Here is a 17,955-nt window from a genome sequence, read left to right on the forward strand (position 1 = left end):
TTTGTGTGACCATGCAATTACCCCTCAGTGGCAGTAAATCATTACTTTTTTTAAAAAAATGTTAACACCCACTGCCACCCTGAAGCTGGGCCAAAAATGGCCTGGTAGGTTCGGTCTGAAGTTGAGCATCTGAACCAGTCCAGTTTGAGTGTGGTCCAATTTGAATTTGAATCGGTTTGCACACTCCTTCTCTAAACACAGGCATTATCTAACATGCATGGTGGAACAGTATAAGGTGGACTGGGGGTGTCCAGGAAAAAGAGAAAGTCACCACAAAATGGAAGTTCTCTTGTCAGTGTGCACTGCAACCATCTTCCACTGAAGCCCGTGAGGGAGGATTCAACAACAACCACACATTGATAGAAAAGGCATAGGCTATTGCTGCCATTACCCTCTGCATTTATCAACTCAGAGGAGCTTAGAAGGAACATTGGCAGAAAAGCCCACCACTCTCCCTCCTGGTCATGTGCTGAGCTGAAGCCCTGCTCTGCCTCCTGCTGCCCAGGGCACATATTCTGGTGGGGGGGAGGGTGGCCTGGGCACCTCTGCTGCCACTCAAAGTGTTGCGGGGAGGGGCTCAGACACCATGACCTCAACCCTGATAAATTGCAGCCAAACCTGCCCACCATCTAGACAGCCACACCAAAGTCTTGCTCCACTTTCCTTTTTAGCAGGAGGAGAGCAACTATCCCTATTCATCCTAGCACAACTCTTCACTTTAGTAGCTGTTTGCTCAAGTCTGCCTCATGTTATTTTTAGTTTATGAGCTCCTTTGGCACAGGTAACCATCTTCTCATTTCTATATGAAGAAGTTTGCAAACTTTTTTAAATTGGAAAGTAGAATATAAATATTAGCAGACATTCAGACTAAGCTACTCAGTAGTACTACTCAGAAATACTCTAAGGACTACATAATTTTTTTGGGTGCATCTGGTAGAAGAGAATTGATTCAGTTTTATCATTCATCACTGAAGCAGAGCCATAAGTAAACTATGGAAAGATAAAGTTAGGGGTATAGTTTCATTTATCACTGGAGCAGAGCCGTACCTAAACTATGGCCTAAGTGAATGGGTAGATGGTAATAAGGAAGAGATTATAAAAAATGTTTAAATAAATTATGGAACAGGTGTCTGTTTACTGATAGTGGCTAACATCCTGTGTAGTGAAGAAGTGATGCAAGAAGCAAAGTTGTACTAGTGCAAGAAGAATGCATAGCTCTGCTAAAAAAAAAAACCCCACAGGGATTTGCACAATTGTGCAAATGGTCAATTTAAAACAAATGAGACACGTGTTTATTTCTTTATTTATTTGTCATTTTTGTAGACCATGTGATATACCTGATATATGGTCTACTTGATATCAGAAAGGAACACAAATTCTGGCAAAAGAAATGCAAGGAAAAAACAAGGGATTAGGGTTTTGCACTAATTGATGTTTGCAATTCAATTCAAGTTTGAATTGAATCAGCCTGATTTGATTTGAGCGCGAATAAGTTGCCTTGAAATTGGAGTTGATTCAATTTGAATTTGATTCTATTCAATTCAAATTCCAATTTATTTGGCCAAATTTTTAAGGGCATTTAATTGGGTTGTGTGGTAGGGCCCCCTGGTGCCAACTACTACCCAACCCCCAAAGGATCAGGCAAAGGGGTGAATGTTTAGGGATTTTTATGAGTTGTGGGTTCTCAGTTCTAATATAACTTCTTCACAGTGAATCCCTATGAAGAAGTTATGTGACAACCAAGATTCTACAACACAGAAAAAATTCTGAAAATCCACCCCTTTGCCCAATTGCTTTGTGGGTTGGGTGGTAGTTGGCACCCATGCTGCCCAACCACCCAATCCACTTTGGTGCTGCTTAGACCTTAAAAATTAGGCTGACTCAATTTGATTCAAATTCAAATCGATTCAACCCAATTTTTAATGACTAGGGGGCACCAAAAAGGGTTGGGTGGTAGGGCCCTATGGGTGCCAACTTCCACCCAACCCCCCAAGGGAATCAGGCAAAGGAGTGAATTTTTATATGTTGTAGATTCACAGTTGTGAAATAACTTCTTCATAGGGAATACCTATGAAGAAATTATTTCAATGGGGACTCAAATCGTCCAATTGATTTGAACTCAAATCTAAGGTGATTTGATTCAACCTCAGATCTGGTCAGTGTTCCCAAGGGTGTTTTGATTTGAGGTCAAATCACTTGAATTGACCAGATTCAAATTGAATCTATTTGACCATTAATCAATTCGCATATCCCTATAAGAGATTCAAAAAGAGAGTCTGAGGAGCATATAGCTAGAAGTGTCCAGGAGAATATATTCTTTAAATATATCAGAAGTGGGAAATCTGCCAGGGATGCAATTTGACCATTAGATGATGAGGGAGTGAAAGGTATTATTAAGCAAGATATGGATACTGCAGAGAAGCTCAATGAGTTCTTTGCATATCCCTTCAAAGCAGGGGATACTGAGTGTATACCGGCTCCTGAACTGAGCTTCTCAGGAATGGAGGCTGAAGAACTGAGCCAAATAGATGTATTAAGAGATGATGTTCTAAACTGTCTTGAAAATTAAAAGCTAACAAATCGCCAGGGCCAGTTGACATCCACACAAAAATAATTCAAAGGTTTTTTTGCTGATGCCTTAGCAAACTTATGTAATACGGCTACGGCTCTGTACCAGAGGACTGGGAAATAGCCAATGGGGCTATTCCCATGATCAGGCAAAACTGGGCTAGGGGAGCCTAGCCTGATTTCACCTAATTGTGGGAGCCACCGGGCTCGCAGGCAAGCCTGGTGGCTTCCAGGCGGTTAACCCGCCAAACTACCCCTCCCCTTAAACCTGGTTTGCAGAGTGAGTTTAGAACCCAGTTTAGAACCCGGTGTTTCTAATCTTGAACTGAGCTTGAACTGTGCTCCTTGAACTACTTTATTAGCACTAAAACTATACTGAAGGAAGCCTCCTTATATTCTCTAACTTCCATCCCATTTATTCTAAACTATGCAATCAACACAACTTAAGTTCCCTCCATTTTTCAAAACATATCAAATAAAATCAAACCTCCACTTCCCTCCAGAATCAAACCAGGACATTTTATCTCCCTCCCAAACCAAACTGAAGGACAGAAGCCATGAACACTTGACCCCTGCAGAGTTTTCTTAACACAGTGGATAAGTAAGGCAATTGCACCATAAAATCTTATATGCAATAAGAGGAGGTTTAGGCCTCATTCCATCACAGCCTCCATGCATATGCAGAGGCCGGGTGAATACTGAAGTCACAGCAACCACCATGCAGGATGCTGCATGGGGCACTGCTGCGCACAGTGGCTTGAAGGTGCTGCAGTATTGCCAGTAATGACTTCTTAAAGGCAACTCTCACCGCTGCCCAGTGCTTCCCTCTTCGGCTGCCTCTGATTCCCACATGTAATGGGCAGGATCCAGACTGTTATTCGTGACTCATTGAAATTAATGAGACTAAATCAAATTAATTTCAATGGGACTTGATTATAATAAATAACTTTGTCTGCTCTTGGCCCACTAAATATTGTATACCTAAGATGTGGGGTTGGCTTGTGGTTCAGACTTTAAGGCTGTGACATTTATTTGGGGTATTTAGCATTTTCTGTTGCCTGCTTTCTTCCAAACTAGTACAAATGCAACAGATGGACAGATGCAAATAAATGATGCTTTTAGAACTGAAATGAAAAATTACATGATACAACTCCAGGCAGAAAACCAATGAGAGATTCCAAGAGCAGGCTGATACATCCTTCCAAACTGTTAATTTCTCCAGTGTTTTCTCCCAATTATCTGTTCCCTGTTGTTCAGCTTAGGCCTCAACACAATAATGTAACATTTTGGAGAAAAGATGCAACCCAGCAATCCAGCACTGGAGGCCAAGATAGAAAAGATCTCCACAGCTACCATGAATTTTCCCTTAGTGCTCAAGTAGGTTGGAACAAAAGAGAGCCAAACACTGCAGAAGACCAACATGCTAAAAGTAATAAACTTGGCTTCATTGAAACTGTCGGGCAGCTTCCTGGCAAAAAATGCCACAGTCAAACTGATAATAGCTAGGAAGCCCACGTAGCCCATGACACAGTAAAACATAATTACTGATCCATCATTACACTTCAGAATAATTTCTTCAGTCACTGAGTATAGGTCACTATCTGGGAATGGAGGGGACATTGCAAGCCAGACAGTACAAATACCTGCTTGGACAAGGGAGCAGCAAACAACAATGGAAGTGGCCAGTCTTTTCCCCACCCACTTTCTCATACTGCTTCCTGGCTTGGTAGCCATGAATGCTAAAATGACAGTGATGGTTTTTGCCAGCACACAAGAGACAGCCACTGAGAAGATGACGCCAAAGGCAGTTTGTCGTAAGAGGCATGTCACCTTCTCAGGTTGACCAATGAATAACAAAGCAGAAATGAAGCAGAGCAAGAGGGAGATGAGAAGAGTGTAAGTGAGTTTCCTGTTGTTGGCTTTGACAATGGGTGTCTGATGGTGCTTCATAAAGATTCCTAGCACCAAAGCTGTGATAAAAGAAAAAGAAAGAGCAAAAATGGCTAGAATGATTCCTGTAGACTCTTCATAAGACAGGAAACTTGCATTCTTCTGTAGGCACACATCCTGGTTCTTGCTTGAATAGTGATCAGGTGGGCATTTAGAACAGTCATCCATGTCTTAAAATGAAAGTATATAGTCTCAGTTTTTCTCAAACATAGCATAATTATTCTACACACAAAAGTGGTCTAATATACAAATATGTGAGAGGATCATGATAGTGATGTGTGTCGAGAGAGAGTCCCATTGGCTATATACTGATTGTTATTATTACATTGTTTCTTAATGCTCAGACTTTTTTTAATCACTCCTAAGAACATTATGATGGCCTAAAGATTTAATGCCAATGGACACAAGCTATAAATCATTTCATTATTTCTTTAAAATGCTGCTTACAATAAAGATTCTCAAGTCAGTTTACAATACAAATAAAAGAAATGTCATCATAAAGATAAAACAATGGTGCAGCAGTTAGAGTTTTGGACTAGAACTGGGGAGCCTAGAGTTCAAATCACCATTCATCCATGTAACCCATGGGGTGACTCTGGGCCAGTCACTTATCTCTCCATCTAACCTACCTCACAGGTTTTGTGAGGACAGATGTAACTATGTACTCTGCTCTGAGCTCCTTGGAGGATATAAATGTAAAAAAATAAAATAAAATATCAACCATTAAAATAGCCACAATGAACTAAACACCCAATGAACTACACACTAAATACTCAACTAAACAAACATGTTTTCAATCAGCATCTAACAAACAGATTTAGATTGTGAGCCCTTTGGGGACAGGGATCCATCTTATTTATTTATTATTTTTCTGTATAAACTGCCCTGTGCCATTTTTGGAAGGGCAGTATAGAAATTGAATGAATGAATGAATGAATGAAATAAACCACTAGAGCAGGGTTTCTCAACGTGTGGGTCCCCAGATATTATTGGACTTCAACTCCCATAATCCCCAGCCCCAGTGGCCTTTGGTTGGGAATTATGGGAGTAGAAGTCCAATTACATCTGGGGACCCACACGTTGAGAAACCCTGCACTAGAGTAAGCACCTTTCACACAGACTGAGACATGGAGTGGGAGCTTCCTAGATGAAGGACCCCAAAGGACCTGTGCCTAATCACCTACCACTGTCACCTAGAAAGATTGGGGGATGTATCCACAGAGGAGTCTCTGATGATGATCTTAGAAGCTGGGCAGGTTTATACAGAATGGGGTGGTCCCTCTGATGCATTCATTCCACATTATTTAGGGATGTATAGATAAATACCAGCACTTTGAATTGCCCTATTGGTCTGTGAACTTTCTGAACTCTTCGCAAGATGAGTTTCTTCCTTCCTATGCCACTTAATACATGTTTGTTATTAACATGTATAAACACAAAATACATGTTTTCAACTGTATTTTGAATCAGATTATTTAAGCTGTCTTCAGAGGCCGCCCCGCATAAAATACATTACCGTAGTCTTACTTGAAGGTTATCTGGGTATGGATACTATGGCCAAGTTGTGTATTCTGGAAAGGGCCAGAGCTGGTGGCATGGGTATCCACAATATTTTTTCTGGGAGCAGGGGCAGAATATTATTTATTTATTTATTTATTTATTTATTTATTTATTTGCTACATTTGTACACCGCCCCAAACTATAGATTATGTAAATAGAAATCAAGATGCACCAGGGCCATTCCCAGATGGCAAATTTACTTTGCTTCATCATGGGTATGGTGGGTGTACATTTGCACATTGGGGGCATTTACCTCAAAGTCCATGCATGATATCGAGCTGCACTCCATACACAATTCGGGGTTTCCCCTGCACATTGGAGCTTAGCCCAAATTGTGCCCATGCTAATAAGTTCCACTTTTTATGGCAGTGTTTGGGGATACTTCAAAGTGCCCTGACATTTCTTCCGAGATGTACGGAGGGGCCATAGTGATAGAGCACCGTTTGTTAAAGCCTCACTTTTTTCTTGTTTTCTTTTTCTTAAATTTGCTTGGTGATTTTGTGGAACATTGTTCTATGCACCCACATGGTGCATTTTATTTTCCTCTTTTAATAAAATGTATCTCTCCCCTGCCCGCCGCCCTTTTGAAATGCCTCCTGACTCTGTTTGACTCCCAGTGGTACTTTATGGTGAACATATGAACATAACTAGGCCTTTCTTGGAGCCTCACTTTTTTCTAATTTAAAACACACACACACACACACACACACACACACACACAACATTTACTTGGTTATCTTGCAGAACATAATATGCACCTGCACCTGCACGGACCGGGTGCGTATGATTCCTGCCTGACCCTGCCAGTCTGTGTAGACAATACTGAACAAGATGGATCTATGGTCTGACTCAGCATATAGTAGCTTCCTATGTTCCTATTATGTTCTGCAGGATCACCAAGCAAATGTTTTTTAAAAAAAAAAAATAGCAAAAAGCTAGGCTTTAAGAAAATCCTATTTATGTTCTTATGGACACCAATCACCATAACATACCACTGGGAGTGGTACACCATACATGGCCTTGAACATTGCACAGGGAGGTAACTGAGTCCTGTTCCCAGAGTCCTCAGTTTGAGATCCTGGAACCTTGCAGTAGGCTTGAACACTGCTTTGTAAACTTCATAAGTTTAATGTGTAATAGCATAGATTATTACATGTTTGCTCTCGCAGACCTATGCGAGAATATATAGGAGGCTATATATGAAGTTACCTTCTACTGAGTTAGGCTATTGGTTCACTAAATAATCAACACTGACAAGCAGCAGCTGTCCAGGATTCTCCGCACTCTTACCCAGCCTGGTCTGGAGATGCCAGGGATTGAGATGGCAACCTTCTGCATGCAAAGGAGGTGATCTCCTATTGAACTATCATACTTTTAGTACCCCTTGGCCTGCATTTAGTACCCTTTTACCTGCTTAGGTTCTTCATGGCCCTCATTGCATCTTACGTTCATATTAGGTACTTCCCTTGCTCTTTCATTTCCAGCTTCATAACAACTGCAAGGGTCAATCTGAATGCACTCCTTTGTTCTGTTTTCTAAATGGGAAAGACTGCCATTCAATTGTACAGGGAAACATTGAGTGCTCTACTTAGGGACATTTCTTCTTGTGATGCTACTATGTGCCTCTTCCCTACACCCTGTGTAGTCTAGCCTCCACTCTGGAAATTGCATGCATCTTTCCCAGGATAGGGACTTCTGGACCCAAACCACTCCCTGATTTCTCAGGTTGAGGCAGTGGGCCAGGAGTGCTTTCTATCAGCTTTGGCTGATTTCTATCAGCTACGTCCATTTTTGGAGATAAACAACCTTAAAACAGTGGTGCATATGCTGGTAGCATCCAGACTTGACTACTGCAATGCACTCTACATTGGGCTGCCTTTGTATATAGTTCTGAAACTACAGAATGTAGCAACCAGAGTGGTCTCTGGGGTTGCCCAAAGAGATCATATTACACCCATTTTGAAAGAACTGCACTGGTTGCAAATAGGTTTCTGGGCGAAATAAAAAGTGCTGGTTATTACCTATAAAGCCCTAAATGACTTGAGTCCGAGGTACTTAAGAGAATACTTTCTTCTTCGTCAACCCCGCCACCTATTTAGATAATCTGAGGAGATCCAGTTGCAGTTGCCACTTTCTCAGTTGATGGCGACTCAAAAGCGGGCCTTTTATAGAATTACCCAGGGACTCTGGAATGCACTTCCTAATGAAATAGGAGTTTCCTCTTCCCTGAAGGTTTTTAAGAAGGACCTGAAAGCATACCTGTTTAGTCAGGCTTTGAGTTTATAGTTTTAAAGCTTTGGGTTTTAGAGTTTTTATTCGTATTTTAAAAATTGTTTTAATTGTGTCAATGTTTTAATGGTTTTTAGATTGTGAATCACCCAGGAAGTTTTTTTTTGTATGGGGCAATATAAAAATGTAACAACAAACAAATAAATAAGATAAACATAAACATTACAACATCGCTTACCCTGCTGGTCTGAAATCTTTCCTTCTGGGCATAGGATGCACTCATAACAGCAAAATGGCTTTCCCTCCTGCTCACTCTTGAAATATCCAGGGTGGCAGTTGGCAGTACACATTGATAAGGGCAATGTCTGGTCCATAAATGGAAGAATTAGGGTATATTAATATTCAATAACTATATTTGGGTAATGTGCATCTCATTGGTTGGTATATGGTTAAGCAAAAAGGCTTTTGGGACAGAATAATAGTGATAAACACTAGTGAGATGAACTAATATGCGTGTGCACACACACACGAAAGTTGCATTGCTCAAAGTTGCACAATCTCCTGTGGTCCTGGTCCACTTCTGCAAGTGTTGCACTCACATAATTGGGATAATGGATAACTTTGCATCATTAGGGAAGAGAGCATCCTCATAGGGAAGAGAGCTGATCTTGTGGTAGCAAGCATGAATTGTCCATGCAGGAGGTTTCAAGTTCCCTCCCGGGCATCTCCAGATAGGGCTGAGAGAGACTCCTACCTGAAACCTTGGAAAAGCTACTGCCAGTTTGTGCAAGAGAATACTGAGCTAGATGGACCAATGGTCTGACTCAGTAGAAGACAGTTTCCTATGTTTCATTTCCTGCAACAGTTATGGACTGAGGAAGGGGGTTCACAGCAGGAGGCATGCCACAGATTGTGCACATGTATCCTGTTGCACCAGTGCAACATTTGTCTGGAACACAAGTACCTGAATTTTGAAAACTAGCTAGAACAACATGTTTGCATTAGTGCAACACGTTTCCACCAGTGTAGTCACTAGTGGATGTCAGCCACTTTCCTTGAGATTCTTGAAAACACAAAGGTGGTAATAGATGGCTTTTGTGTTGTTAAAGTGTGCCATCAAGTCTATTTCGACTCCAGGTGCCCACAGAGCCCTGTGGTTTTATTTGGTAGAATACGGGGGGGGGGGTACAATTGCCTCCTGTATTCTACCTCATACTGCCTCATGCAGTATGAGATGATGCCTTTCAGCATCTTCCTATGTCACTACTGCCCGATATATTACCAGTGGGGATTTGAACTGGCACCTTTCTGCTTGTTAGTCAAGCATTTCTTCACTGCACCACTTAAGGTGACTTACTTTTTTGTCGATTCTTCTTATCTGATAAGTGATCCCCCCTAGTTTCTATTTATATTAATTTAGCTGCTTTTTCATTAGTCAGATTTGTCTGTATGCTTTATTTTAATTTGGTGGTCCTCATTTGGTACTTATTTGTGTACTCATTTTTTGTGGTACTTATTTGTGTACTTATTTGGTGCTGGGTGTTATCAGTATGCTGATGACACCCAAATCTATTTCTCCTTTTCATCTTCATGAAATGGCACTCACTCTTTAAATGCCTGCCTACAGGCAGTAATGGGCTGGATGAGGGAGAACAAATTGAAGCTGAATCTAAGCAAGACGGAGGTGCTCATTGTGGGGGCTCAGAATCTGAGGAGTGAGTTAGATCTCCCTGTGCTGGATGGGGTCACACTCCCCCAGAAGGAGCAGGTGCGCAGCTTGGGAGTACTCCTGGACCCAGGCCTCACCCTGGTTTCTCTGGTGGAGGCCATGGCCAGGAGTGCTTTCTATCAGCTTCGGCTGATTCGACAGTTGCGTCCATTCCTTGAGGAGGATGACCTCAAAACAGTGGTGCACCAGCTGGTAACCTCCCAGCTTGACTATTGCAATGCGTTCTACGTGGGGCTGCCTTTGTACGTAGTTTGGAAACTTCAATTAGTTCAGAATGCAGCAGCCAGATTGGTCTCTGGGGTAACCCGGAGAGACCATATTACACCTATTTTGAAACAACTGCACTGGCTGCCGATATGTTTCCGGGCAAAATACAAAGTGCTGGTGATTACCTTTAAAGCCCTGAACAGCTTAGGCCCGAGTTACCTTAGAGAGCGCCTTCTTCTGCGTGATCCCTACCTCACATTAAGGTCATCTGAGGAGGTCCGCCTCCAGTCGCCACCAGCTTGTCTGGTGGTGACTCGGAGGCGGGCCTTCTCTATGGCTGCTCCAGGGCTGTGGAATACGCTCCCTGCGGAAATCCGTAATTTGAATTCGCTGTTAGCCTTCAGGAGAGCCCTTAAAACGTATTTGTTTGGCCTGGCTTTCCAGGGTTTTTAAATTTTAACCCGATTTTGGGGCTTTTAATTACTGTAAACTGTTTAATCCTATTTTAAAATGTTTTATATTGTTAATTGCTATATTGTTTTTAATTTGTTTTAGTTTTTATTGTTTTAGTGGCTTGTTTTAATTGTAAACCGCCCTGAGCCATTTTGGAAGGGCGGTATATAAATCAAATAAATAAATAAATAAATAAATAAATAAATAAATAAATACTCATCTTTGCCCTCACCTCTTGCCTGTAGGCTCCCCAGAGGGCATCTTGTAGACCATCATATAAAACAGGAAGCTGCATGAGCTAGTCTTTGGGCCTTCTCCACCAGGGCTGTTCTTATGTTCTTAACTCTCTGCACAGCCACTTCCTGGTGGCTGCCATTTTATTGGATGTTTCCCCATGTGAGGAAAGTTTGAGACAATGATGTTTATTCCTTTTAGTCTTACAACTTACCTACAGCAAAGTGGTTGCAACAGCCACTCTGGCTGTTTTTGCTCTGCTATGGATAATACTGAAGTCTTTGACTAGACAAAGGACAATCATGTCCTTCACTATTGTTTATATTATAATCATATTTGCTGTTTAGATCCTTTCAAGGTCCCCACTTCACTTTCAAGGTATAATTGGAAGGGATGAAATGAATGTGGGTCAATTCATCCATCATCTCCAGCAAATATTTCAAAGGTGGCAAATCGTTTTAGTTGTCGTTAGGGATGTGTGAAACTCCTCTTGTATTAATGCAGAATTTTCTGCTTTTGCTCCCCACTTTTCTGTGGTAGTATAAGACAGTGATGTTCCAAGTGATATATGTATCTCTGACTTCTCTTCCCTGAAATCTGGATTTTCCACTTAACCTGGTTAAATGTCAACCTCTTTATTTCTGATTGTTCAGATAGTCATCCATTCCTATCATGTGTCTCCAAGTGTTTGCAATGTGTGTGTGTGTGTGTGTGTACATATAGGTCTATACCAGAAGTCCATAAGTTGGTCTTTTAATTGGGCATAACACTGTCCAATGGAATTTGATTGGTACCTAAAAATGCTACTCACTATCCATTCCCCCCCCCCTTCAAACTATATGAGGAAGAATCTACCTACCTGGTTAAAACTGCTGTGCCATATGATGGCATCATCATGAATAGTGAACACTTTTTCAGGAGGAGCTTGTGGATCCAGTCGTCCCACTTTCACTTTATGAAATGACTGGTTTGGGAAAATGACCCAGTTTATAATATCAAATCCAGCTATCAATTCTCCATTCTGGTTAAAAGAAACCTTTTCCCCAGCACTGTTATTAAAAAAGACTCCTTTCAGAAAGCGGTGAAGCTAAATTGGGGAGGAAACACAATAGTTTACATGGTATATGTAAAATGGTTACATTATACTGAGTGTGCAGAGTACTCTCCTGAATGTTTTTTTAAATGAAAAATTAGTCTTCTTTTATTGAATTTACATCTGTTTTTCTGAAAGTCAGCCAGTTTTTCTTCACATCAGAAATCTTGTGCATCTGATTTCTTGTGCATCTTGAACCAAAACTAAACCCACACGTATACAGTGATTATTTGAGCATTTTCAGATGAGACTTGCTCTGCTTGTATTTTCTAAATATGTAATTTAATTCATTAAAAGCCTATCTGTTTGAAAATTCCACTACATCCCTAGTTTTGAGAGCTCCACATTATTGATACTGGTCAACAGCCTGACTAATAAAGCATGTGGGCAGAAAAGTAAGCACACATGCTACACAGGAGCAACTTTACTCAGGCTGGGCTGCCTGGGTTAGGCTGCTTGTGAGAGCAGCCTTACTGTTTGGGTGACAGAGCAGGCAAATTCAATGAAGTTGATACATTTCTGTGGACCTGTCTCTCACTTTAAGGATTCAGTAATCATAAATTCCTCAAGAGTTGCAAAGGAAGGACTGGACTGAAATGCCCAATGTGATTTGTCAGCCGTGATAGTACTAGGAAGAGGACATTACCTGCCATGGCTGTCTATCCTGAAGATTCAGCCTTTCTCCCTTCACTATTGCTCGGTGTTTGGATTGCCATGATTGCATGGCGTGTAAAGCATGTGCCACTGCATAGACAGCATTGTAGATATTGTAGCTGTGGCCAGTCATGCTCATTTCAAAAAAAGCTCCAGGAAGGCTCTCCAGCTTTTCTGCCCCAGTACAGGTTTCCTCAGCTTTCATGCTAACCAATGGATTTGGCAATTCACAGTCAAAAGCCTGTTCCCAGAAGTCCCTGATAAAACCATCTTCTCTTGTCTGTAAGTGGTTTCTACTCTGAAGAAAATGTTGGAATTCTAATACTTCCTTTGAGTGAATGGTAAAAGACAGAGCTCCGTGAAGGGTTTGTATATCCCAAGTCCTCAGGAATTTCAGTGATGTGAGCTCCATCTGGACTGTCATAATCCACACTTTACCTTTGGGCTCAATTGACACCCATTCAATTTCTGGTAGGCTCAGCAGCAATCTCAGGTTCAGTATTTGTCCTTCATAGATAACCACTGCATTAGCAGTGCTACTCATGGAAACAGTGTATATTCTCACCATCCATTTCAGCATGTCAAATATCTCACTGAAAGAAAACAACTTGATTCGTTCTAAGAAGGCGACACAGATGCCACTCAGGAGAAATCTTTCAAGCACGTTCTGAAGAAATGTTTCCCCATTGTCATCATTTGTAGCAAGGACCCCAACCCAGGTCCACCTGAAATGCTGGAGTAGGTGGAGAATGCCTGTATATAGCTTGGCTTCATTTGGAACCATCTCGTAATAAGAAAGGTGTTCAGCTTTATCCTTCATCACTGGAGCGGAACCATATGTAAGCTACAGAAAGATTAAGTGGGTGGGTGGGGAAGAGGAAGTTAAAGATTTTAAAAATGAAATTAATTATGTTCTGATAGGCTTCCTAACTTGTTCAATGTTGCATTAACTGAGTTTAAATCCACATATACATTTGTGCCTTCAGTTAATTACACTGGAACAGTTGTGCCAATATAGTTAAACTGGAGAATGTTTTAAATGTTTCACCATCATAATGTTCGACCATTATAAGTCAGGAACATTCTATTGCTCAACAAATCAAAACCATTTGTCTGATCTGTGTGGCCATCAGCACACATTCACTAGGTGATAAGAGACACCGCCCTGGCAAATTTGGTGAAGATCCGATGAAAAAGGACTTTGAGCAGTTTAAGGTTTTTCCCTTTTGATCAGGGATTTAAAGGGTTGGCAACATTTTTTCAGACTGAGGAAGTGGTATCAAATGATTTTGTACTCCATACGCATTGTTTACCTGTGGTACTTTGGAGATTCCCAGAATGGTTGCAATATAGAAAGAGGTTTCAGGGTAAAAAGTCCCAATGACTGATATCAGGTTGTTTCGCATGTTGCACTTGTAATTGACAATGTGCTGTGTTGAGACAAGTTCCATGGTAGCATGATAGGTCTGCCTTGCATTAAAATAATTGTCATAAATGTGAAAGCCCAAGGTGACATTTTGTAAGATATTGTGGTTTTCATTTATCTCCTTTACTGCAAATACCAAGGCCAGGATATGCTGGTAGTTCTTTGTCACTACACTACAATGAGAGTCACATGCTATATCATAGGGAAATTTTTCATTCAGCAAAATCATTACCATTGAGTTCCTATCCAAAAGTATCTGATTCAGAAGATGACACTCACTATATCATCATCATCTTACTTCATTATGTATTTCAAACTGGAATGTAGTAAAATACAGATTATGTCTGCTGGTTAATGACCCATAAGACCATGCAGGTAAAGCCACACAGTAGGATCTGGTGTGGGGCTGGGGGGCTGGTATGCTTTCTAGCATTCTTTTGACAAGCATGATCAAGACTTATAATGTACAGTGAAATGTCCTTCACCTGTTCCTTCCTTCCTTCCTTCCTTCCTTCCTTCCTTCCTTCCTTCCGTTATTCTGCATTATAATTGTTTGCTGCATTCTGCAGTCCATGACTCCTCATGGGATCCTGGATACTAAGGACCACATTAATTAATATAGTACTAGCAATACTGGGGTGTGAACATCTGGATGTAAAGGAACCATGAACACTCTTCGTGTTACAAAAGAGGAAGAGTGGAGAGGTTTTCTGGGCACTGGAGGAGCTGAGAAAACAGCAGCAGCTGGAACAGCAGTAGCTGTAAAAGCAATCACACCCACGTACACAATATATTATTTAATTATTGAACATAGTTATAACCTGCTGTATCAGCAATATCATTTTAACGTGGCCAATTACAATTTGTAGAACTGGCCTACTTGACAATATCATCTAGACAAATAATTTAAAAAGCATACACCGATTCCTCAGTCGATGATTGACGCGGGTGTTGATTGAATGTAGTTTGCATGAAAAGCTTGAAGGCATAAGAAGTAATGCTTCCAATGATGAGGTCACCTGGTTGGAAATACTTCTGAAGAACTGGGAGAGGATCACTGGTAGTGCACTTCACAGTGTTTCCTTTGCAACCCACTTGAGACAGAAGATGCAGCAGTGCTGTTAGTACTAACGGAAGCATCTTCAATGCCAATGTTCCCCAAAGACAAAGATTTCCTTGTTTCTAGTTTATCCTTAGAGTCTACAAAAGAACACCAGCCTGATTTGCTGGCTATTCACTCTACGCATATTCTGAGCTGGACCCTGGTGCATAAAAACTAAAGTAGCAGAGATCAGATCTATTAAAACATACTGTGCCTAGTACCTAATTCCATATCTGCACTATACAAGGGATATTTTTATATCATTAACTGTAGTGACTTGTAGTTTGCTAGTGGTCACTGATCTTCCATGCAGCTATAAAAAGGAGCAGAAGCAATCACAGTAATTTCGGTAATGATAATTATGGCAGATGGAAGATGTCATATCTCCAAATTATATTCAGCATTGGTGAAGAAAACATGTTTGTCACCTCTAAAATGGCTAAGCTGATCCCCAATGGTTCTTCATAAGATAAGAAATTAATTATCTTGGGAATACATAAATCATTATCTTCACTTGGATATTGATGTTCTGGGCATATAGAACAGCCATTCAAGTTTTGAAGAAAAGACATATAGAAGCTCTTCTCATGATCAGTGAGAAGAGCTTTGGGGCTAACTGCAGGGAGAGCGGGCTTAGCCTCCCCACAGATGAGCAGCCACTTGTCCATCACGGAGCCGGCAAGGGCAGTGGGGATCAGGGGCCGTGTGGCCTCCAGAAGTTCCAAGATGCCCCGCGCAAGCGAGCGGGCCATTCTGGAGACCCCGAGCCCGGGAGGCTGCTTGCACCATGCACCACGCCAACACACAAGCAAAACATTGAGGTTAATGGAGTGCTCGCTCTGTTAACCTCGTCTTAGGGGAGGGTGTTTTAGGTGGGCTAGCTGCCTTGGGAGCACTGGGCTTGCCTGCATGCCCAGTGATTCCCATGAAAGCAGGCTAGGCTCCCTTAGCCCGCTTTCCAGTGATCGTGAGAATAGCTTCATAGTCTCAATTTTCTCAGATATTAGGGATTTGCTATTTCTTTTTCAGTTCAGTATTTTATTTGTTTTAGGTGTTTAACCCCGTTTTTTATATCACTCCTTTGTTAAAATTGTAGACCATTTCATACATTTTATCATCAGAAAATATGTTGGAAATTGGTATCAGCTATTGGCTGTTTACATAGAATATTGTTATCCTCTGATGTTTAAATTATCTGCTCTAGGGGTGTGTATTAGGGATGTGCGAATTGATTTAGGTACAAAATGATTTGAACCCAAATCTACCTGTTTTGTGTGATTTGTGGACAAAACAAATTGACCCTGTGCTAGCTGGCCAGATTCGGCTCCAAAATCACCCAGATTTTGGACCTGAAAAATTTGTAGATTCAGAACTCCATTTTGTGGCAATCTCTCTTGCTGTCTCCATTTTGTGTCAAGATTAAAAAAAAAAAAAATCCCACCATCCCAAGCTTCAGATTGGTGACTTACAGAGTGTAACAGTTGGCTGGTGATTCCCCCCCACCCCTCGTTTCCATTCAATCTTGTGTTGTCAGGGGTAGCTGACCCAGCAATGGCTAGGGAAAGGGTCAAAGAAGGGTCAAGTGTGGAGGGGGTTTGAATGAGGGATTTTCAAATGCACTTAAGAGGCCAGCCAGACACCATTCTGCCTTTCTGCCTCATGGGAGAAGAGAGAGAGAGAGAGAGAGAGAGGAGTTTTGCTTTGCCTTGTCTGCCTGCTGCCTAGAGTGGATTATCTGCTTTTTGTTCCTGCTTTCCTGGTAGAGAAAAAGAGAAGAGAATCCCCCCCTCTTCCTGCTGCTGAGAGAATCAGTGCCTGTGTCTGCTGTCTGTGCAAATTGATTTGGGTACAAAATGATTTGTACCCAAATCTACCTGTTTTGGAAGATTTGTGGACAAAACAAATTACCCCTGTGCTAGCTGGCCAGATTCGCACCCAAAACAAATCGGGGGTGATTCGATTTGGGTACAAATTGAATTTTTACAAATCAATTGGTGCACCTCCCTAGTGTGCATGCAACTGGTTTCCAAGGTTTGGTTCGAATTAGGGTCGAATTAGAACCAGACTGCAGTTCCAAGACCTAGTCCAGTTGAACCAACCGGCCAGTTTGGTCTGTCCAGCCGAACTGGGTCAAACCAGTTTGGCAATTTGATGGGCACATTAAGGGGAACATGGTGAAGATTCCCAATTACAAGCAAAGGAGAAGCCTTCACAAAAGGCTTTCAAAAGGTGCCCAGGGGGCAACGAGATACACATATGAGTAGAAGACAAGGTCCTCTCCTTACCGCCCCTGGTCCACTATGAAGCTGCAGCAATCTCTCTCTTCAGCAGCCGTCACACAGCAATGCAGCTCTGGTAATGACCTAGTGTCCATGCATGCATGGAGGCCTCGTAGTCACTGTGTCAGCACAAATGGCCTCCATGCATGCTGACATGCTGACTACGCAAATGGTCCATGCTCTCCATGCAAACAGCCTCCTCGTTTGCATAGCTGAAAAGGGATTTGAACTCAGGTCTTCCTAGTCCTAGTCCAACACTCTAACCACTATTCCAATGGAGTAATCATGTGTCATGTAAAAACAGGATGGATCTCTGCTTATCGTGGTGTTGAGCCGACTTTTAACCATAACAGTTCATATATAAGATTCAAAGAAGCTATTCTGACAATCAGTGGAAAGCAGGCAAAGGGTGCTTAGCCCGCTCCCCACCGATCGTCAGACTGACTGGGCTCACAGCCGAGCCCGGCTCAG

The 17,955-nt window shown here is 41.7% G+C and overlaps 1 protein-coding gene across 1 annotated transcript; it reads right to left on the reverse strand.

The window, feature by feature from the left end:
- Positions 1 to 3,777: 3,777 nt before the first annotated feature.
- Positions 3,778 to 14,338, reverse strand: LOC128331013 (vomeronasal type-2 receptor 26-like). The gene is made up of 5 exons (XM_053264379.1): positions 13,991 to 14,338; positions 12,670 to 13,521; positions 11,790 to 12,017; positions 8,546 to 8,672; positions 3,778 to 4,688 (listed from the first exon to the last, which is right to left on the reverse strand). Exons 1-5 carry the CDS (start codon positions 14,336 to 14,338, stop codon positions 3,778 to 3,780), a joined length of 2,466 nt encoding a protein of 821 aa, XP_053120354.1.
- Positions 14,339 to 17,955: the final 3,617 nt, after the last annotated feature.

The sequence above is a fragment of the Hemicordylus capensis genome, chromosome 6 (assembly GCF_027244095.1).
Source record: "Hemicordylus capensis ecotype Gifberg chromosome 6, rHemCap1.1.pri, whole genome shotgun sequence".
NCBI classification, from domain to species: domain Eukaryota; kingdom Metazoa; phylum Chordata; class Lepidosauria; order Squamata; family Cordylidae; genus Hemicordylus; species Hemicordylus capensis.